The sequence below is a fragment of the Euwallacea similis genome, chromosome 5 (assembly GCF_039881205.1).
Source record: "Euwallacea similis isolate ESF13 chromosome 5, ESF131.1, whole genome shotgun sequence".
In the NCBI taxonomy this organism is placed as follows: domain Eukaryota; kingdom Metazoa; phylum Arthropoda; class Insecta; order Coleoptera; family Curculionidae; genus Euwallacea; species Euwallacea similis.
The window spans coordinates 1,994,460-2,016,134 of NC_089613.1; the positions used below are offsets into that span (position 1 = coordinate 1,994,460).

At 33.4% G+C, this 21,675-nt stretch overlaps 4 protein-coding genes across 4 annotated transcripts; 3 read left to right on the forward strand and 1 right to left on the reverse strand.

The window, feature by feature from the left end:
* The first annotated feature begins 526 nt into the window (after nt 1-526).
* Nucleotides 527-4,459, forward strand: LOC136408937 (lipase 3-like). Its single transcript, XM_066390160.1, has 8 exons — nt 527-643; nt 887-1,073; nt 2,515-2,644; nt 3,002-3,248; nt 3,310-3,468; nt 3,525-3,609; nt 4,106-4,248; nt 4,304-4,459. Exons 1-8 carry the CDS (start codon nt 542-544, stop codon nt 4,457-4,459), a joined length of 1,209 nt encoding a protein of 402 aa, XP_066246257.1. The 5' UTR covers nt 527-541.
* A 6,738-nt stretch (nt 4,460-11,197) lies between these two features.
* On the reverse strand, nt 11,198-14,471 carry TyrRS (Tyrosyl-tRNA synthetase). Its single transcript, XM_066390387.1, has 10 exons — nt 14,452-14,471; nt 14,052-14,285; nt 13,621-13,820; nt 13,464-13,561; nt 13,270-13,410; nt 12,934-13,205; nt 12,254-12,389; nt 12,057-12,194; nt 11,520-11,670; nt 11,198-11,459 (listed from the first exon to the last, which is right to left on the reverse strand). The coding sequence occupies exons 2-10, from the start codon at nt 14,256-14,258 to the stop codon at nt 11,207-11,209; spliced, it is 1,596 nt and encodes a 531-aa protein (XP_066246484.1). The 5' UTR covers nt 14,259-14,285; nt 14,452-14,471; the 3' UTR covers nt 11,198-11,206.
* A 245-nt stretch (nt 14,472-14,716) lies between these two features.
* LOC136408847 (guided entry of tail-anchored proteins factor 1) lies at nt 14,717-17,061 on the forward strand. The gene is made up of 2 exons (XM_066390032.1): nt 14,717-14,969; nt 16,646-17,061. Exons 1-2 carry the CDS (start codon nt 14,898-14,900, stop codon nt 17,051-17,053), a joined length of 480 nt encoding a protein of 159 aa, XP_066246129.1. The 5' UTR covers nt 14,717-14,897; the 3' UTR covers nt 17,054-17,061.
* Nucleotides 17,062-19,198: 2,137 nt separating this feature from the next.
* On the forward strand, nt 19,199-21,396 carry LOC136409147 (sialin-like). The gene is made up of 8 exons (XM_066390475.1): nt 19,199-19,316; nt 19,600-19,777; nt 19,830-20,063; nt 20,116-20,290; nt 20,360-20,620; nt 20,681-20,957; nt 21,042-21,165; nt 21,220-21,396. The coding sequence occupies exons 1-8, from the start codon at nt 19,282-19,284 to the stop codon at nt 21,394-21,396; spliced, it is 1,461 nt and encodes a 486-aa protein (XP_066246572.1). The 5' UTR covers nt 19,199-19,281.
* The last annotated feature ends 279 nt before the right edge of the window (nt 21,397-21,675 follow it).

The window sequence follows — 21,675 nt, forward strand, 5'->3', positions numbered from 1 at the left end:
CACGATACTAGCCGTTTTGGAAGCAGTAAAGTGTCCTTTACACTTGATTGCGGAAAAATAATATAAATGATATAAAATATAGTTTTAAAATATTCCATTACAAAAAGGGAATACTTAGGAATGCTGCAACATGTGTGCGAAAACGTATTAAAGAAAGCGTCAATTATTAAGATTTTGCTTCGTAGGGGAATCGTCTTAATCCCTTCGAAATATAAAGGAAAATTTAATAATTTTTACCACTTATAAATCATATATTTCTTTAATTTTTTCCTGCGAAGAAGCGAATATAACTAAAATATGAAATTTATTTAATAAAAAATTAAATTATTTACATTAGTGATAATAGTTAATGTAAATCATATCCATAGATATGAAGTTAGGTAAGTACATTAAATATTTACAATTTATTTAAACCCTTTAATAATATTGTTATCTTAGGCAGATTTTTGTCATATACTAACAAGTATAAAAATGATTTGTATAAATATGCTAGCACTAGTGTTTCTCTATGAAATCTTGACCTGGAGATAGCTAAACTAGTATGCATTCTCCACTTGTTGTCGCTTTAACTATCTTGTTGATTTGCCGCTTTGGTGATGTTAAAGCAACTATTTGGCTAGACCCAGATACAGGCTTAAATTTGGTAAGAAATTCTATTTGTAATTTACTTTGGGATTTTTAGCAAAAATTAAAGAACATTGAATTGTTCGATAACCATTACATTTTCATGTTCACTGTTTCTACTTCTGTTAAAAATTCCATAGTTAAACTAGTTCTCGGATGAACTAAATCTTCTATCGACATATTTATCATTGGGTACAATTTTGTATAATAACTTGTAGTTTTAATTTTATTATCACCTTTTTACTTCATTGTTTCAATTTAGTATCAGTTTATCGCCAAATATGGCTACTACTACGAGAATTATACTGTTGTTACGAATGACAACTACATTCTGAACACAGTAAGAATTCCCCGTGGAAGAAATGAAAGCAGTACCAGCAACTCGACGAAACCTGCGGTACTCTTGCTCCATGGAATCTGGAGCCATCCCGCAGACTTTATCATTATGGGTAACGTTAATCTAAATACGCACATCAAAATGGTCTAAGGAACAAGGTAAAAATTGATGCATGTGGCACTTTGTAGGAGAGTGAATGAAAACTAATTTAAGTAATCAGATATTTAAATCAACTGCTTGAATTTAAACACAGAGAAATGAATGAACCATGTATAGGATGTAGAAAATGCTATTTGATTTAATTAAGAAAAAAAACATTTTTTTTAAATCTATAAGTAAAGAGAAACGAAAATTTTAGAGACTGGTGTAGCCACCATGGTTGTTAATTACAGCTTGACCCCTACTGGGCATGTTTCTGATTAGATTGTCGATCGAATTTTTATCCATATTTTGCCATTCTTCACGCGTTCCTTTCTTGTTTGAAACCTTATGCCACTGCTAAAAACGCGTCTCTTAAGCCTATCTCAAGCCTGTCTTCTTGGAATTAAATCTGACCATGTCCTGCTCTAGGATTGTTCCAACAAATCGCACAACGTATAGACTAACACTATCATGCGTCAGTAAGGACGCACAAGTGCCAAAACAAGAGAATGTAGATTTGTGTCTCTATATGCGTTTGTATTTAAGTAACTGTTCAGAAAAAACGAGATCAGTTTTGCGACCCATTTAGATACTAGCCCAAACCATAATTTTACCATTTTGGTATCGGTCTCTTTCTGTATAGCTGCCCAACGGTTTTCGTTTCCGGATCTTTTCCACGCCTAAATTCTTCTACAGTGTGGTTTGAAACCAAATTTTCATTCATTAATGAAGTGAACGTGAGCTCAGTCTTATTCTTGCCCATTTACAAGTTGTTCTGTCATCCTAATCCGCATGCGCCATTCCCGTGCCACGTCACACGCACTAACTGGACAAGAGTATGTAACCCACCTCAGGCAATCTGTCTCTCATAGTTTTATCGCAGACTGTTAAATAATGCAGGTTTTGCAGTTCATTTTTTAATTGATTGACTGTCGCGTTTCAGTTAGAAAGGGACTGAAAGCGGAGAAATCTATTTTGAATAGTATCCGTCTTCTTGGTGGATGCATGATGTTCTTTTTGCGTCGCCGCTTTCTTGCTAACGTTGCCAACGGCACTTTTATTGGAGTTTAATGCCTCTTATCTATGTGTCATGCCCACTTCTCTCAATTCGGTATCACGATTAAGATGACGTCTTCCCATGTTTTTGGGTTTTAAACAACCCAAAAACTGAAAGTAATATTTGCTTGCCAACTGTCTGTAAGTAGATGATGCAACTGTTGTAGACCGTTACCGTCGACTTCTTGAGTTCATTGCATAGATGTTGCACAAAAAAATAACCAAATAGTCTCTGACATTGTCCTTTCATAGTCCTATTAGTTTAATTCAAAAAACTTTTTTGTAAATTTGTCCCTTAGGCTATGTTGATGTGTGCAGGTAGTTGAATGTTAAAATAACAAATTTTTTTGGTGCAGGGGATAGGTCCATAGGGTTCCTTTTGGCAGAGCAGGGTTTCGATGTCTTCTTGATGGCCTGTAGAGGAAATACCTATAGTCCGGGACACCTCAATTTCAGCACTGATTCTGTGGAGTATTGGAACTTCAGGTAAGTTAAACTTTTCCTATACAGTACGTCCCTGAAACATTGGTATAAATTGATGTGAGATGAAACGGCGTTGAAAAATAACTCTATTAAGTTGAACATGTCTTACATAAAACTTGTTCCTTTTCGACCTACAGGGTGTTAAAACAAAAATAAATTGTTTGTAACTTATCGATAAATCTTACATCTTGCAAGTTTTTTTTGTTTTAACACCCTGTAGATTGAAAAGGGACAGGTTTTATAAAAGACGTGTTCAGCTTAATAGCATTATTTGTTAACGCTGTGTCACGCCATAACAATTTGTACCAATGTTCTTGGGACACCCTATACAATTTAGTGAAAATTTTTTGAATGTTTTAGTTGGCATGAAATAGGATATTACGACATTCCAGCCAACATGGACCTCATCACTAACGTCACCGGAAATGTTAACATGTCTTTCATAGGGCATTCTCAAGGTGGAACAGCATTTGTGGTTTTAGCAGTCACTCGCCCAAATTATAGAGCTAGAATTTCTGTATCTCATTTATTTGCTCCTGTAGTCTATATGGATTATTGCCGATTACCATTTTTTTCCTACTTTAAGATTGTTAAAGAAAATTTAGAAGTAAGAACTAATTTATGAGGTTACTGAATACTGACCAGAGAAATATTGCTGCAATTTTTAGGACCTCCTTACTGACATGCATCTTAACAAAGGTATTTTGACCTACAACCCACTTGTCTTACCTTTGGCAATTTTATTTTGCAACATAAATGCCCCTACAAAATATTTGTGCATAGAGCTACATGGTATTACTGGACCGGATCCTAACCAACTGAATGCCGTGAGCTAGTCCGAAAGAAGAGAGAAACAATCTCTTAATTTATTCTTCTTTTGTAGACAAAACTGACAGTTATAGCAACAAACACTCCGGCTGGAGGATCGTTCAAGGAAGTTTTCCATTACCTTCAGGTAGCAAAATCTAGTAAGTCATTTTTTTTTAAATTTTACAGGGAAGACATAATAATTAGGACACATGAAATAAAACATGTAGGCAGAGAATTAAAAATTCCTACAAGTCAAAGTTAATTTTTTAATGCTCAAATTCTCACAAACCGACATAATTTATGACATGACGTCACCTCTTCTTTTTTAAAAAACAACCCCAATTTTTGGTAGTACCATTTGAATGAACCATATTATTTTGCATACAGAATAATAAGTTTTGAATTACATAACGAAATGTTTGACGTTAAGTGACTATAAAAATATTGTATATAAAATAATAAATTCTTTCATACGACTGTTGAGATTGCCATTTTAAAACGAGAGGAGGTGAAGGTATTTGCTACAATAATGGCGCCATAAAGTAAGTACGTATGTCAGAATTTGTGTTTTAAAAAATTAAATTTTAATGGTTTAAGCAATAATTTTTGTTTTCTTCATATGCATACAGTACAGGTAGTTAATGTTTTATTTAGGTACATTTAGCCTTTATGACTACCGCTCACACAACTTCTTGAGATACAACCATTCTGAACCCCCTTTTTACAACTTGTCTTCTATTGACGACATTCCTATCTACATTTGGTATGGAGCTAATGATTACTTCTCCGGAACATTGGTAAAGCTCAAGTGGCATAATGTCGACTATTGTCGATAGTAAAGTTTTACTTTAGGACTTTATAAGACTAGGAAATGAAATTCCCAGTGCCAAACTGAAACCGGTCGCCAGTATTCTCTGGAATCATATGGACTTTGTTTTTGCTATTCAAGGGAAAGAGTATGTGTATGACGAGGTCATAAGTAATCTACGGAACGTAGTAGGTATCTAAGGGTGTAAATCTCAAATTTATTCAATAAAGATATGAATAGATTCAGTTTATCTTACTGCTTTCCAATTGTTGTTGCCTTATAATTTATCATCGGGTGCACATAACTTCATCGCAACCTACATTTTTACAACTATTGGCTCTGCTAAATCTAAAGACTGTCCAACAAATTTATATAAATCTAACCTTTTTAATTAAACTGTTAGATGATTAATATTTAGATATATCTAAAACCGTTCGTTAGATTTTTCAAGTAGATCTACCCTTAGAAAATTGTATCATTAATAAAAACACCTCGAGATGTCGACTTTTCTTGTATTTTCGATTTCGTACTACTCTCAATTATCAACCTCTGATGTGTTCAACCAAATGCAATCTCTCTATTTACGATCAGTTTGTGAAGTTTTACTATTTACCTGTTTTAAAGCTACCTTTCACAAATATTTCATGATTACATAATTTTTTGAAGCACAAAATTTTCGTAAGTTGTATTCAACTTGTGACCCTAAGAATGCTAATGGTGTATAAGTTAAACATCTTAAAGCATTATATTAAAATATTCATGAAGTATCTTTTTTTGTATTTGTATCAAATTTTAAAAAGCCTCTAATTCTTTATCCTTATGTCTGATAGATTTGACATTAAAGTTAGTTCGGATTATTATTCTATATTGGTATAATCCTTAAATTTGCTGCTTTACTTACATTTTTATAATTTCTTAAGGCTGTAAATCCATAAATTATTTTATTATGATTATTTGGGACCGTAATTCCACATACACATACACATCTTTCATCAACTATTGGTAAAGCAACTAGGTGAAAAGGTTTTATATCCAATGTGATGTGATGTCTATTTGTGGTTCCCAGTCTTCATCAGGTGTTAGTAGTATTTACGTTGGTTTAATATTGCTTCATGAATAGTGAGGTGCATACCTATGATTCTATAGATATGTTAATGTATCTAACTTTGAAACTTCCAAGATTGATTAAAAATCAAACTTATAACATTATCTTGTAGTATGAAATTATTTTGTCGACAATAATAATAATTACTATTTTACCCTTGCAGTATGCAACGAATAGCCTTAGCACTGTCACATGTGGCAATGGATATACAGGGTGTTCCGTGAAGAATGCGCCAAAAAGGAACCTTATAATCTAGACATTAAAATAATAAGATTTAACCCAACTTGCCTCATGAAAATGTTATTCGTTTAGGATATACAGGGCGTTAAAGTTAATTTTTGTATTTGAATTTCTTTAAGTAAATCGAATAGTTTTGAAGATATCTTGTTCAAATTTTGAATCTATGTTTTTTTTAAGACCGGTAAAATGAATATTTCATGAAATTTGGGTTTCGAAAAAGAGGGCGCTAGTTGCAGCCTATAGGGCGCACATTTATGTCCATATTTTTTTACAAATGCAATAATTGTGATTTTAAGAGGTATTTTTGATAGATCTACAATTTCTAAAGATAAAAGGTATACCTCATTTATTTCGCTAATCCAAGCCATTTTCGAAATATGGCGAATTTAAATTTCCATAACGTGTCTAAGTAAGTGCTCGATATTAAGTAAAAACAATTTATTAATAACAATTATTAATTTATTGAAACAGTATATTTTATTTTAGCAAGTGTGCAAAATGTCCACCATTTACTTGAATGCATTTTCGTACTCCTTTTATTAAGTGTTGTCTTATTCTAAATAAATAACCGTCACTATTTTTAATCGCTGTGGCGGCATCCTGGATGCGTTGAAATAATTGGTCACGCGTATTTATCTCTGTATCATAAACTAAGGATTTCATGTATCCCCATAACGAGAAATCCATTGGGTTGAGGTCGGGACTACGAGCTGGCTAAGGTACATCACTTCCTCGTCCAAACCATCCATTAGGAAATTGTCTATTCAAAAAATTACGAACTACAATGGGGTAATGTGGACGAGCGCCATCATGCATAAAGATGATATTTTGTCTTAACTTCAGCGGTACGTCTTCAAGTAAATTTCCTAATTCAGTTCTTAAAAACTCTAAATATTGTTCTGCATTAAGCCTTGCAGGTAATTGAACAGGTCCAATTATGAAATCGTCCAAAATTCCACACCACATATTAATAGAAAATTCTTATTGAAAGTGATTTTTTGGGGGTTTTCTGCAACGTGAACTAACAATTGAATAATAAATAAAACTCAATATTTAGAGTTTTTAAGAACTGAATTAGGAAATTTACTTGAAGACGTACCGCTGAAGTTAAGACAAAATATCATCTTTATGCATGATGGCGCTCCTCCACATTACCCCATTGTAGTTCGTAATTTTTTGAATAGACAATTTCCTAATGGATGGTTTGGACGAGGAAGTGATGTACCTTGGCCAGCTCGTAGTCCCGACCTCAACCCAATGGATTTCTCGTTATGGGGATACATGAAATCCTTAGTTTATGATACAGAGATAAATACGCGTGACCAATTATTTCAACGCATCCAGGATGCCGCCACAGCGATTAAAAATAGTGACGGTTATTTATTTAGAATAAGACAACACTTAATAAAAGGAGTACGAAAATGCATTCAAGTAAATGGTGGACATTTTTCACACTTGCTAAAATAAAATATACTGTTTCAATAAATTAATAATTGTTATTAATAATTTGTTTTTACTTAATATCGAGCACTTACTTAGACACGTTATGGAAATTTAAATTCGCCATATTTCGAAAATGGCTTGGATTAGCGAAATAAATGAGGTATACCTTTTATCTTTAGAAATGATAGATCTATCAAAAATACCTCTTAAAATCACAATTATTGCATTTGTAAAAAAATATGGACATAAATGTGCGCCCTATAGGCTGCAACTAGCGCCCTCTTTTTCGAAACCCAAATTTCATGAAATATTCATTTTACCGGTCTTAAAAAAAACATAGATTCAAAATTTGAACAAGATATCTTCAAAACTATTCGATTTACTTAAAGAAATTCAAATACAAAAATTAACTTTAACGCCCTGTATATCCTAAACGAATAACATTTTCATGAGGCAAGTTGGGTTAAATCTTATTATTTTAATGTCTAGATTATAAGATTCCTTTTTGGCGCATTCTTCACGGAACACCCTGTATTTATGTAGGTATGCACTAAAACACATCCTTGAGAATGCAAAATCATAATAGTATATTAAGTATCAAGGACAATAACAAAGTTTTATTGATTAACGACAAAATTTGAAGAATGAGCTTTGTGAGATTTCCAATTTATCTGAAATAAGTAAATTTGCTTGTAATATTTTTCGTACAACCGTAACCTTATAATTATGATATTTAATATATGAAACAAATACCATAGGCACTCAAAAATAAACATGTTTTACCAGAAGGCTCCTAAATAGATATATGCTTCTGGTCTTTTTACTAACTAGGTGACTAGCATGAAATACCCATTTAACCTGAAATCCAGGTATACCTCAAGGAAGTTAAGCAGTTCCAGATGTATAAAATCAACTTGCCTTACAGTCTAGAGGAAGTCTTAACCATGCTATGAGAGTCATATTAGAACTAACTTTGAAAGGGGACTTACACAATCTACACTCCTATGGGGAAACATAAATTGGAGTATTGCATAGTTCTAATGTACACTATTCCTGGGAGGGCTTGCTTGAAGAGACGTGAGGACACGTTAGTACTTTACATACATAGCTATTATTCCCAAACATAATTTACAATTATTTTAATTAAATTCCAGTTATAAATAAAGTAATAACAACAATCTTACAAAAGTCAAAACAAATATTTTTGAGGTTATGATTAACCAGACGAATCAAACGTCTGGAAAAAAATCTGTCTTCCTTCGACTTGTACGACTGAACCTCCGAGACAAGGATAGATACATGATGTGATTGATTCGGCTCCAAGTATCATTCATATATTGATGTCCTTTTCTGGCTTTCGTCTCTATATTTTCGTACTCTGTTTTATTTGCGCTGACTCTCTTAACCTTTTTTCCTTCAGGGCTATCTCTTTATTAAGTAGGACATCCCTGTGGCGGAGACAGCAGCACTGTAATGGATTACTTACTCTACAGCTATGGATTCCGGGAACATGCACCGACGAGTGACACTCACTCGAGCGACACTGGATAGGTGACAGTACCCGGAAGTGTAGAAAGGGTTGGTTGCCTTTAAAAGGAGCAACAGCCCTGTGGAAGCTCTCTTCTTCCTCAGACTCTTGATCCGACCTTCGTGCTATACACGTCGCTGCTGAACGCTTACTATTCTGATTGATTTAGTCAGTTATCTTTATTATTTCAATATATTTATTTTCGTTATAAAATAAGTGAACGATCCTGTGTCGTGTGTTTTGATCGCCCTAGCCACTCCTAGACAGCCGATCTGAAAACCCCACGTAGACAACCAGGACATCCCCTTTAACTGTCGCTAAAACACTTGACAGTGGAATGTTTGGAATGTGCCATCAGTTCGGGAATTCCGGATATAACCGGTTCTTGGAAGTGCTGTTATTATTTTTATAAAACGGACGCGACCTTCAAAACATTCAAGGGCGTTTAGAAATGCTTTTGAATGAAATTTTCAGAGAACAAAAAGAGATAAATATGTAAAACCCTATGTCATTGGAATCAGCTTAAAGAGGGTTATCAGATAAGCATATAAAATACACGTGTCCTTTTACAAGAACTTAAACTTGAATTTCTATAATAAAATTATTGGAATTTCTACAACAAAATTATCGATTATTATTCACCTGGCCACTGTAAAAAAAGATCATCTTCAGTCTGATAAGCGAAGATAAATCTCACAACACAAGTTATATAAAGTAACATTTCCCAATAAGTTGTCGCTTTAAACAACTTGTGGTTCTGTAATCAAATTGATTCAAGATGTTTCACATATAGGAGTAAAAGTTTTTTACGGTTTTTTTAATTAGTGATATAAAAAAATGATTTAAGTAATATGTATGCTAACTTTAGTAACTCTAGTGCGAGTTTCCCCAAGATTCCCTAAGTTGGTTTTAAGGAGGCTTCGTCCCATTATTAATGTTTCTTAAAGATGGAGTAAATATAGTGACCAAAATCCACAACTTATTTCCTTGAGAATTTTTTACTTAAAATAAATTAGCATAATCATAAGGTATTTACATTATTACTATTCAGAAGTGAACAAAGAGGTGAAAATCAATAATTATTGTAAGTGTGTGTTGATTTAAAAAATGCACGTTTCTACTGTACAAAATATTCGTACTGGGATCGCAAAAAAGTGAAAACGCGTTTCAGGGATTTTTTCTAGATTTTTGTTTTTGTTACAAGTGCCAGGGGCCCAATGTAATGTATACACTTATAATTCCAAGATAATATAGACATCATTACGCTCCTCATTAGAACGAGTATTCAATAATTAATTGGTTAAACATATAGGAGCACATACAATTGAATAACTTAATCATTAATATGATTTTATATAATTAGTAAGGTAATTGTCGATAAAATTATATATATTTATTTAGCAGTTGGTTACACATGTAGTTTTGAAGTTAAGTACACGTAAAAAGAACAGTTGAAATACATTCATGTTCATCTCCGAGCTATTATACAGTGTGGAAGTTTTGAATGGAACAATCCATATAACTAAGATGCTGAACAAATGCGGTCAAAATTCTCGGACACGTCGATTTTTATTTTTTCTTATGGTTTTTTTGATGGTAAATTCATGTATACAGGGTAGTCCAAAAATCAGGTAAGACCACCAACTTTGTTTTTTCAAATGGAAACAGCTATTTTTTATTTAATTTTTGAATTCTACACAAAATTTTAAACGTGTTTCACGTACCATGTCCTATACCTAAACACAACAGGTCTCGAGAAATTTACGATTGAACATTGTTGACGCTGTTTATTTACCATGTGTCCTAAAAAAATTCTAATCATGAAATAGGTCATGGAATACTGATGTGACTTTTTGAAATTTAAAGTAGAAATATTGTATTTTTTGGTTTTTTGCGATGCAGTGGACGATAAAATTTTGTATCTGATGCATATAATAATCGCTATCATTAATAGACTTTTTCGTTAAATAACTATTATTATTTTACTAAATTTAGTATCAATTTATTGATAATTATGGGCACCACTGTAAGAACTATTCTACTGTTACTGAAGACAATTATATTCTGAACACGGTCAGAATTCCTAGAGGGAAAAATGAAAAGACCAACACCAATACAACGAAATCTCCTACATTACTGCTTCATGGAATACTGCACCTGAACTAACCCAAAGACTTTATTCTAATGAGTAATTAGCTAAAGTAATAAATTGTTAAAGTTTTCAACTTATTAATGCATGGGATAGTTTCATAGGCTTCCTGCTGGCAGAGCACGGTTTCGATATTTATTTAATGGCCAGTAGGAGGAGGAAACATCTACAGCATGGGTCATAAAATTTTAATTCTAACAATTGCGCGAGCATTGTGAGCCTTGGAGGTGTGAACTACAGCTGTTAGAAAATACTTTATTATATCATCTTGCATTCTCTATGCGTCTTCAGAAATTGAACGTTTTCAGTAAAATTTACTGCATAATAATCAGAAACTCGGGTATTTTTTAACAGCAACCCAATAATGTAATTCAAACAGCAATTTGTAATAAATATAAAAAAATTTATTTAATAAAAAGCAATATTTAAATCATAATCTTTAATTTATATTGTTTTAAAGTAATAAAAAATAATTTTTAGATTTATTTAATGGGAGCTCCAGTCATCGTCTTGCTACGAATCTTCCCTCCAGATTTGGTTAGCAAATTATTTCCTTGCCATTGGGCCAGACATTCTTTACTAGTTTTCAGGTCAATTTGCAGCTTTTCCCATACTTTTTTCTTTGGGTTTAGAACGGCATCTGGAACTCCGCTTTCGAAGTTCTCAACGTAAACTCTTTCACCAGGCAAGGCGTCTTCTGGAGGATCCAGCGGTTCAACTTGTTTAGGATCGTCTCTACAAATGAAAAACAAAAGTTGCAACAAAAAATTATTATGACTCATGAAAGTCTCTTACACCGAGGCACAAAGAACCATGCCTTGACTTTCAATGCCCCGCATTTTAGCTGCTTTCAAATTACACAAAACAATGACCTTTCTGTTTTGCATTTCTTCTATAGGAACGTAGTTTACTAGACCACTCACTATAGTTCGGGGCTCTCCATCCCCTATGAAATTTTAAAAATCATCAAAATTTTAGTTAAAGTGTGCCCACTATTGCTCTCACTCTCTGAAGCAGAGAGTTAAGAGATCAGTTAAATTGGATGTCACCTCTTGTGGAGCTCATAAAAAGAACATTGCCTATAACGTTGGCGGGGTTTCAATAGTTTCCAAGAAATTTGGAAAAAATATAAAAATTGTTTCAGACTAAATTTTGTAAATTATTATATTGTGTATAAATTAAATGAATTCCGTTATCTTTAGAACTTTATATAATAAAAATCAATTCCTATCACCGTTCCTTTTACAAAAATATGAAAACAATTCACGAAAATCGCATCTTTTTATCTTTTTAATAGTATTCTGGGAAAAACTACAATTAAATACTACTTGCCTAAATCAATTTTTTCCACATAAAGGGCATCTGCATCCGGATGTCTTCCAACTTCTACAATTTGTCCTACCCTAATATCTAGTCGACTAGGCAGTACTTCATCTAATGCATTGTTAGCTGCTGATTGATTTTCTCCTTCTATAAAAATAATAATTATTAAGAGATAAATAAAAACATGAGTGAAATTGGATACTTACTTTGCTTTTGAGGTGGAGGATAAGCTTTTTCAGCTAATTTCTTCAATTCTGGTGCTTCAAATTCCTTAATGATTGGCGCGAGCAATCTATTGATTTGAATTTCAACGCTTGCTTTCAAGTCTGCAGGATGCACCTCCTAAAGTTGAACTATTAACATCGAAATCACTAATAGAATAGTAGTATGTATATTGTTTAATGAGTGACTAAAAAAAGAATCTATCAACAAATAAGAAAACTGAATGTAGACAAAAATATATATATTATTACTAGGTTATCAGATATTTAATTTAAATGTTACTTTAGCCATATGAAAATTTAGATTAATAAAAACGTCAAAATATAAATTTTGAAGCATGAACAAGGATAATTTTCACTAAATAATATGGCTAACCAATGGAATTTGACTTCATGGTTATATTTTGCATAGAGTATGTGATTGACAAACACTGATCTAGTAGGGAATAGCAACTTGTTAATTTTAAATAAATGATGACATAACAACTATTTACTTAACCTGTTATAAAATCCATAGTTTTATATAACAAGTAAAATTTAGGTGTAAAAAATTTTAATCCACAACCAAAATTTCTGGTAAATTCTATGATAAATATAAATATAAATTATTCTATTTTATTATTAGCAAATGACATATTAGTATTTTTAATTAAATTTTACCTTACCTCTCTTGCAAAAGCCCTTTCAAGTGCATCAAAATTATCAAACTTTATATCTCCACCATTCTCTGGTTTCCTCTTGATCACAAAATTCTGAGACCCATCAAATAATGGAAACACTACATGCTTGACGAAAGAGAGAACTCCATTGTTCTCTATATTGCCAGGTTCGCAAAATGCCTTTTTCAGTTTCTTCTTGACATTTGCTGGTGTGTCTAATAGATCAATTTTACTCTCCTCTTCTGAGGAAGACATTTTTGATCCAGTTAAACCAGGAACTAGAAGAATTGCTCTCAGTGAATTGTAAATTCTAGATTCAATTAAAAAAATTATATAATATACCCATTGGATTCATTAAATGTGCTCTCTTGGCATAACCAAGTTGAGGTAAATATTTTTCAGCAAAAGTGAATATTTTCCTTTGATCAACACCACCAAATTGAGCATCAACTTTCAAATATTCCTCATCCAAAGCTTGGAGACCTAAATGGCATTTATTTGAAAATCTATTTCAACTTACAAAAACCAGTATTTACCTGGGTATAAAAGACCACTTAACAAGGGATGTTCTACCTGCTTTACAACTTCAGCTCCTGCTTTTTTGGCATCATGTTCAGTTACAACTGATGATAATCTGAATTAATTGAACATAATTGTATTTACTTTATTAAAAAATAAAAATATATGTTTTACCTGTAGACATCTAATGTGTACTCTTTAGAGAGTTGATAGTCAGTTCCTTTAACAAATTTCAACTTTTCTAGAGGTACTCCTATACTGCGCAACATAGCTTTAATGGTGTATTCATAGTATTGTGTGCGAAGAGCTAAAAGCTCCCATGGAGCTTTCATATTATCTAAATAAGCATGTAAATCTGCAAATAATATTGTCACCTGAAAGAATGGGTAACAAACTTACTCAAATTGACAAAATGTTGATATTGGTATGAATTAAATATATATTTGTTTTTTAATAAAAATCAATAAAATATATAGATATGTCCCAATAGTTTGAAGGGATTTTTCTACAGGCGTGTAGTTAAGTGTCTTTATCTCACACATTTGTAAAATGAGGGTAGGACTGTATGCAAAACAAAGTAGGACGATTGGCATCCAAATACGAACCTCAGCTCCAGTTCTTAAAAAGTCTGCAATTTTTGACATGGGTACAAAGTATGCTACATGAGGTTTCCCAGTGGTAGCAGTGCCCCAATAAATCTTTAAGTCATGCTCCTTCAATGTTGATTTAATCTTGTCTTCTCCAAGAACTTCTTGCAAATTTCTGCTTATTAAATTATACTTTTCATCAGGAGACAACTGTTTCTCGCTCATCTTGCTCAATATGTTAAGTAACAATTTCTGAAATGAATGTTAAAAAGTGATAATAAAGAAGGTCCATATGGTGAAATCTATATATTTAGACACATTACACCGTTACAAAGCAATGAATAGAAATATAATGTGCTCAGTATTTAAAAGCAATCGAGGTTAGTTGTTATGAATGTTTCAAATATTCTAATCTTACCTTGGAAATTGAAGAAAAACTTAGAAAAAGTTTTCTTTAAAAGATGTGGTGTGAAAGAGGTTATGTTATGCTCCGCACTCCGGCTACTTCGAGGAAATGGGAATGGAAAATTGACATGTGTTGTCCTCCTTTTTTTACTATATCAAAATAGAGAAAGACAACTATAGATCGGGTTTAGAAACTACGGTGATGGTGGCAAAATAATGGGGTTCTTTATTGACTCTGATGAGGGACGTGGAACAAGTGGGAGTTGAGTACCATTAGATCGATTGGTTAGGTTTTTGTGATATGATTCCTGTGAAATGTAAAATATTACAGATGTGCCTGAGATTACTTACGAGAAAGGAATTAGAAATATTTTAGTTTCAATTCTTTGACTGACAATAATTATTTCATAATAATGTGGCTAGTCTTCTGTTAAGTTATATCCAGAATTCCATTGAACCATGTTTATATTATTGATAATAACCACGACCCTCAGTTTTCTAAATGCTCAGTCTTCCTTCCTAAATAATGTGGTAAGTAAGAGTGACTTTCTGGCTGATTTACATATTGTGGTGACAGGGCAATGTTTAAGGTAAGTATGTTGGACTCTAGACCAAGCTTGTGATGTGGGCCCTACTTATACTGATTACCAAATGAATGCATGGGATAGTATAGTTTAATTCAGATACAATAAACCCTATTGGTTATTGGTGGAAAGTAGTTAGGCTGATAAAGTTAAACTAGACACTAAGGAATTATTAATTTTAACTTTGACATAAGCAATTTCTATTGTTCTTTGGAAATTTGCCTTTCATTAGTTAAACATTAGATTTCTGAGGAAGGTAATAAAACTTATCAAAGGCTTGGTGGTTTAAAAGTTTTTTTTCTTACTGTCCTAGGTTGAAAATCCGAGCTTCTTTGGTCTGTAGTATATTGATTATTGCTATGTACTATGATTATGAAAATGAATTATTTATAACTTAAAAATTGATCATGCTATAATATTTTTAACTATTTTCAAGAAGTTGCTTTAGGGTCTTTGATTTCCAGGATTAGAATTAAATTTCTAGACCAAAATTAATTAATAATTCTGAGATCCCAGGATTGAATCTCCAAATTTTTGAATTGAAGTAAATGTGGCATAATATCTTGAAACTCTTCTACTAACATTTTGCTATATTAAGATATGTCTATTTAGTGTAGCTAATACAGATCCTTTTATAATACATAAAATTACAAAAACAATAAAAAAATTAAATAATGTTTTGTATTTGTAAATATCTTCTTAGTAATGCCATTACATCCATCTAAAGTGAAATCACTTAACTGCAAACATATTTTCTTTGCTAGTGACCCTGCCAAACTAAATACCTTTTCTGATTCCATGTTTGTTGGTTGTTTTATATGTTCTGATTATTCCAATATTAACATTTATTACTGGATTTGGATGAAGTATTCTCTAACTGCTTAATAACATTTGAAAAAACTCATTATATATGCTGATAATAGAGAAAAAACTGATTATAATAACCAATTAATTTTTGAACTTTAACACAAGACCTGAAACAATAGACCTATGCCTAAATAGCAAAATAATAAATATCAACAATTTTGAGATAAAAGATAAATTATTATTATTAAATATTTACCATTCATATTAAGATCATAGCAATATTCATCTTAACAATTGAACTAATTGTAGTCACAGCAATAACAAAAGCAAAACTCCTTATTGTTCATTTCTTTCGTATTTCATCCTGTTTTATAGCAGTTTCTTGTGAAATTTTCTTATATCATCTTCTGAATTGCTTCCATTTCTTGCCAAGTGAACACCCTGTATATTTTCTTTTGATTTAAAAGTATATGCAGCACTTCTTTCTATACCTTTTTCTTATTTAACTTTTTGCTCTAACTTTAATGCTTAAGATATAGTAGCACAAAAACACGAAATTATCGAATTTGATTAAATTCAGAACAATGCAAAAAATATATGAAAAGGTATATACTTGTGCCATTAATAACAAAGTATTTTATAGATATAGGCAATTGTAGACAACATAATGCCTATAATACATATAACATTGCAACTTTTCTCTAATTGATCAATATTGCCAATCTAACGTTGTTTCCGAAGTACCAATGGTGGACATCGAAATTTTCATCACCTTGTATACCTACTAAACTTCTATCTATTATGCATATACCTTAGGCAAAAAAATGGAGCAACATGCCTTCATCCACACGGCGCGAATTACAGAAAGAAAAGCAAAACCTTAAGGCAGAACAACGACAATACAACATGATGGATAGCTTTGCAAAGTACTCAAAACTTCAAAGGAAAATCAACGTCGTCGACGAAAAGCTCGAGGACTGCGCCGAAAAGGAGAACCCAATCTGGTGGCAAATCGTTGTAGCCTACGGTCCTCGAGCAGTGTGCACATTAATCCTGTTATCGTTAACATTGTATTATGGAAGAACCCCGTTGTTCAAAATCCCGGACTATGTAGATCTGACACCATTTAATTTTTTTATTAGTTATCCGAACGAGAGAAACTACGTATCCTTTCATTTTTGGATTATGAGTTGTAACGTAGTTGCTCGGCTAATAAAAGTTTAATTTATTATTGTTACCAATTTTAGTTATTTGTTATCCCCTATCACGATTCACGAAAGATTAGTCACGACTGGTCGCCAGTTATATTAATTATAACTAGAAGAAATAATAGTAGTATTGGTAAAACCGAGAGTTGAAATCCTGCGACGAAGTCCTCGTCGCTTTCCAAACTGTTCCTTTCCATGCTTTCCATGTGGATCCTCTCCGCAAAACGGTTCATCCTCTTTATGAAGATGAATATCTTACTTCATTTAAGAATTGGAAGTTTATCTCTGAGAAGAAAGGTCTCTGCAGGAACTCATGTGTCTGTTTAGTTTGCAATGGTCTGTGAGGACCACTGCTGTCCCTGATATATTGCCGATTCGGGTCCTCCTCCGATAATGTGATAGAGATGTCTCGTTGCACAAGCCTAGCAATCTTCGAACGATTGGCGTCTAGCATTTGGTTCGGCTGTTTGAAGCCCACAATCTTTCCGTGAGAAGTCATACTTCCTATTTGATCCAGATTGGAAGCTCTGACAAGACACTGCAAGATGCTGAGTGCCGTTCCAGGTATGATCCTGAATGCATGATTGATGGCGAGGTAGACCTCTTTTCAGTCTCGTCAACTTTAGCACATAACGAGTCTTATTAATTGCTGGTCAACAAGTTCCAGATCAGTAAAAGACACTCGGTCTGATTATCGCAGTGTCTGGCTTTTCAGTTACTGCTTGACGCAGTTGCTATGTCAGTTCTATTGTCTTATTGTACTGTTTGTCTACATGTCTTTCTTATATTAGCTTGCTGTCAATAGTCATATCTACGTACTTAATCTTTTGCCTCAGTAGTAGCGGTTTTCTGTACAGCATAGATTGTCTCAATTCTGTGTTCCTCTTTCTTTTGCTGTACAGTACTAGTTTGTAAGCGTTGGGTTGACAGACAGTTCCGCTTTAATAGATCAATGTTCTGCTGTCCTACAGACAATTTGAACTCCTTCGACTAGGTACTATCGTCGGACTTGACTGGTATCATCACCACCCGGGTCCATCCGAGTAGACTTGCACACTGATTCCCTCAATATGAAACCTCTTCATACCTCCTCCAACCGCGATGATAAGCAGTCGATCTGTGGACAGTCACTGTTGACACCAATTTTTTTTCTGGTGGTCTTCTAGAAGCGCCGTTACTACAATTTTTATTATCTCACTTTAAATTCAAGTTTATTAGAAAATTCGGGATTCGCACTTTTTTACTAAAAAATAGGGAGGAGTTGTAATACCAATGGCATTCATTTAGTGGAGAATATGCAGCTAGCAGTTATTCACCTCACTTTTTGGCTATACAAGTGCAGCTCAGAACTTTTTTTAGCTCATTGTTGCTTCAGCAGTAGTGCAAGTAACTTTTTCTTGCCTTCGATAGTTTTTGCCACGATTCTTCCTATTTTTTTAATCTTTTCAACTTGTGTAGTTGATTTTCCTTATTTTGGGACATGAGTGGCAGTTGCTCAACATTTTTCTGCCGCGCTTAGGCGTGTCTTGATGGTGCTCTTTTTGGAAATCCACTGGTGAATTTAAACTTTCCTGTTGCATCTTTGAATATTTAACTTCTACCTTTCTGCTGCTGAGTTATCTAGTCACATGCCTGTTTACAACACCATTAAACAGCTAATAAAATTTTGTAATTTTATTATAATAAATATGGGTTTTTTCGTAAACTGCTAAATCCTTTATTGTTTCCCTATTCAGGTTAATTCAATCTTTAGGTTTTTGACTCCCGAACAGTCTAGTCTAAGACATTCGCGAGGGCAACCCAGTTCAGTGAATTATCTTTTTAAGGAAAAACATGTTACTAGGAGTTTGTAAAGTCAAAAATGTCCAGATCTGGAAGTATGATTTAACATTTCCATCACCATATCCAAAAAGAGGCAAAATCTCTTTAAACCTATAGAAATATGAGTATCTGAAATTTCCTTTTGATTCTTCAAAAACATAATTTTATGCGGACTATATCCTAGTATCACACGCGTGTGGCGATGAGATAAAAGGGGAGTAGATTAAAACTTTTAGTAAGTATTTTATATCAAATTAAATTTTATGGCATTTTATTATACCAATTAACAGCCACATTGAAATTTTGTGATTTAGTAAGAGTAAATAAAGTGGGAAGAATTGTTTGTGTGTTATCGCAAAGACACGCCAGTTATCAATATTTGGTAGATGTCTAGCAGAAGATTGATTCCTACCACGTTATAAGATGACTGTTAACCAAAATGATCAGTTGAAAGATGGGTAAGTGATATAATAATTATTATTATTATAATATAGGAAAATTTAGTGAAAAAGTCCGCAGACGGCATAGAGCGTTCAAGTACTTTTCCATTTTTATCCAATTGCTCTTTTGGGACTTGCTACGAACTTTCCCTATGTAATGTTCATCCGCACTAATTTTTTCTGTTTTTGAACACTCATAATGTTTATATTTAGTTAAATATGACACATTTTCTACATTTAATACCTTAAACGTGCTGAATTACTTGATTCAAATATTTATATACCTATTATAATAATATAGAAAAGTCGTTCTACCCTCAAAATGGCTCTTCTGGAAACACCGGCGTTACATAGTAGCACTAATGACCTTCTTTGGATTTTTCAATGCTTACACCCTCAGGGGAAATTTGAGCATTGCCATTGTGGCCATGACCTCTAACCGGTCTGAGACTTTGGAGAATGGCACAATCGTTAACACAGCAAGTAAAGAAAACTATTTGTAACCTCTAATTTAGAGGATTTTGTTGAAAGGAACCAGAGTTCGACTGGTCCAATGAGACGCGAGGTTACATCCTCGGTTCCTTCTTTTATGGATACATTACCACTCAGCTACTAGGAGGCTATTTGGCTAAGAAATATGGAGGAAAAATAATTTTTGGAACTGGAATTTTTGTAACTGGTGCCCTCACTGTGATCACCCCTTGGTTGGCTGACGCCAGTGTGTATTTATTACTTGCCGCTAGGATTATTGAGGGAGTATTTGAGGCAAAAAAATGAAATCTGCTCTTAATAGCTATTGAATTTTGAATTATTGTAGGGCGTTACTTATCCAAGCATGTTGGGCTTGTGGTCAAAATGGGCTCCTCCCTTAGAACGTACTGGCCTCTCTATGATGTCTTCAGCAGGAAGTTACTTTGGAACTGTTATTACTATGCCACTCAGTGCAGCGCTTGCAGAAGCATTTGGATGGAGATACATATTTTATTTTTTTGGTACAAATCTATACTTTAAAATATGAAGTAAGTAGAGTATATGCGTCTTCAAGTGTTTTAAATTTGAAGGGTCATTGGCAGTTGCATGGTACGCTTTATGGTTGATCATAGTAGCCAATTCTCCAGCTCAAGATACAAGAATCTCTGAAACTGAACGTCGGTATATCGAATCGTCATTGGAAGGAATAATCAGTAAGAAAGACAATGAAGTGACAATACCGTGGAAATCTATTGCGAGCTCGAAAGCTGTATGGGCAATTTGCATGTCGAACTTTTGCGAAAATTGGGGATTTTACACCTTCCTAACACAGCTTCCTACATACTTAAAAGGTGTACAATCTCTACAAACTTCATAGAATTCATCTTGTTTAGCAAATAAAATTATTTTAGATGTTTATAATTTCTCGTTGGGAACCTCAGGATTTCTGTCTGGTCTCCCCTACTTGGCAATGGGGTTCATGGTTCCAATCTCTGGTCAAATGGCAGATTTTTTTCTTTCCAGGGGTTACCTCTCAATTACCAAATGCCGGAAAATTTGGAATTTCCTAGGCTTTTTCTCCCAGTTCTGTTTTCTTATGGCCGTTGCCTTTGTTTCTGATGAAATTCTATCAGTGCTATGTTTAACTTTTGCTGTTGGCATTGGAGGATTTGCATTTGCAGCCTATTGGTATGATATTGTCGAATCCGTTATTTACGTCCCTATTGACCTATTGTCGAATCCCTGTTAATAAAAGAAAATTATTCTCTTTAGTGTGAATCCCCTGGATATAGCCCCACAATATGCCAGCATTATATTAGGAATTAGTAACACATTTGGAACCATGCCTGGTATAATTAGCCCCATTTTAACGGGATATATTGTTTCAAATGAACCGGTGGGTAAATACAAAGGGTCCCTAAAGATTTACGAAAATTATTTCTTGTTTCAGACAGTTGAAGAGTGGCAAATAGTCTTCTTTATAGCAGCGGGTTTGTATTTATTTGGAGCCTTCTTCTATATTACTTGTTCATCGGGTGAGGTGCAACAATGGGCAAAGCAGAAAGAGACTGATCAGGGTGGGATGTATGGAGCTTGTGATATAACAAATGTTGAAAATAACAATTAGAGGGCTAAGTATAACTCAAAAAACGTATGTTGATGTTATTTCAATTCTGAAATTTCCTACATCGAAATTCTCAATATCTACGATTTTCTGATCATATCCGCCAAGATTTCTTAAATTAAAGCTCCTATACCATCCTAGTTATTGACAATTAAATTCAGTAATGTTTGAACACGTATAACGAGTCTTTTGATCGTAACTTGGTAACCATGCTTTTAGAGCTGACTTTCAGGGCGGGCTTCTATCCAAATATTCTTCTACAATTTTTGAAATTAACGGTAA

Coding starts and splice junctions, on each gene's coding strand:
- LOC136408937 (XM_066390160.1), top strand. CDS start 542: ATGCATTCTCCACTTGTTGTCGCTTTAACTATCTTGTTGATTTGCCGC. Junction 2,645..3,001: donor GTGGAGTATTGGAACTTCAG/GTAAGTTAAACT, acceptor TGAATGTTTTAG/TTGGCATGAAATAGGATATT. Junction 3,249..3,309: donor TTGTTAAAGAAAATTTAGAA/GTAAGAACTAAT, acceptor TGCAATTTTTAG/GACCTCCTTACTGACATGCA.
- LOC136408847 (XM_066390032.1), top strand. CDS start 14,898: ATGTTTATATTATTGATAATAACCACGACCCTCAGTTTTCTAAATGCT. Junction 14,970..16,645: donor CTTCCTTCCTAAATAATGTG/GTAAGTAAGAGT, acceptor CATATACCTTAG/GCAAAAAAATGGAGCAACAT.
- LOC136409147 (XM_066390475.1), top strand. CDS start 19,282: ATGACTGTTAACCAAAATGATCAGTTGAAAGATGG. Junction 19,778..19,829: donor ATGGCACAATCGTTAACACA/GCAAGTAAAGAA, acceptor TTTTGTTGAAAG/GAACCAGAGTTCGACTGGTC. Junction 21,166..21,219: donor ATATTGTTTCAAATGAACCG/GTGGGTAAATAC, acceptor TTCTTGTTTCAG/ACAGTTGAAGAGTGGCAAAT.
- TyrRS (XM_066390387.1), bottom strand. CDS start 14,258: ATGAGCGAGAAACAGTTGTCTCCTGATGAAAAGTATAATTTAATAAGC. Junction 13,821..14,051: donor TTTTAAGAACTGGAGCTGAG/GTTCGTATTTGG, acceptor CCATTCTTTCAG/GTGACAATATTATTTGCAGA. Junction 12,390..12,933: donor AAAGGGCTTTTGCAAGAGAG/GTAAGGTAAAAT, acceptor GTTCAACTTTAG/GAGGTGCATCCTGCAGACTT.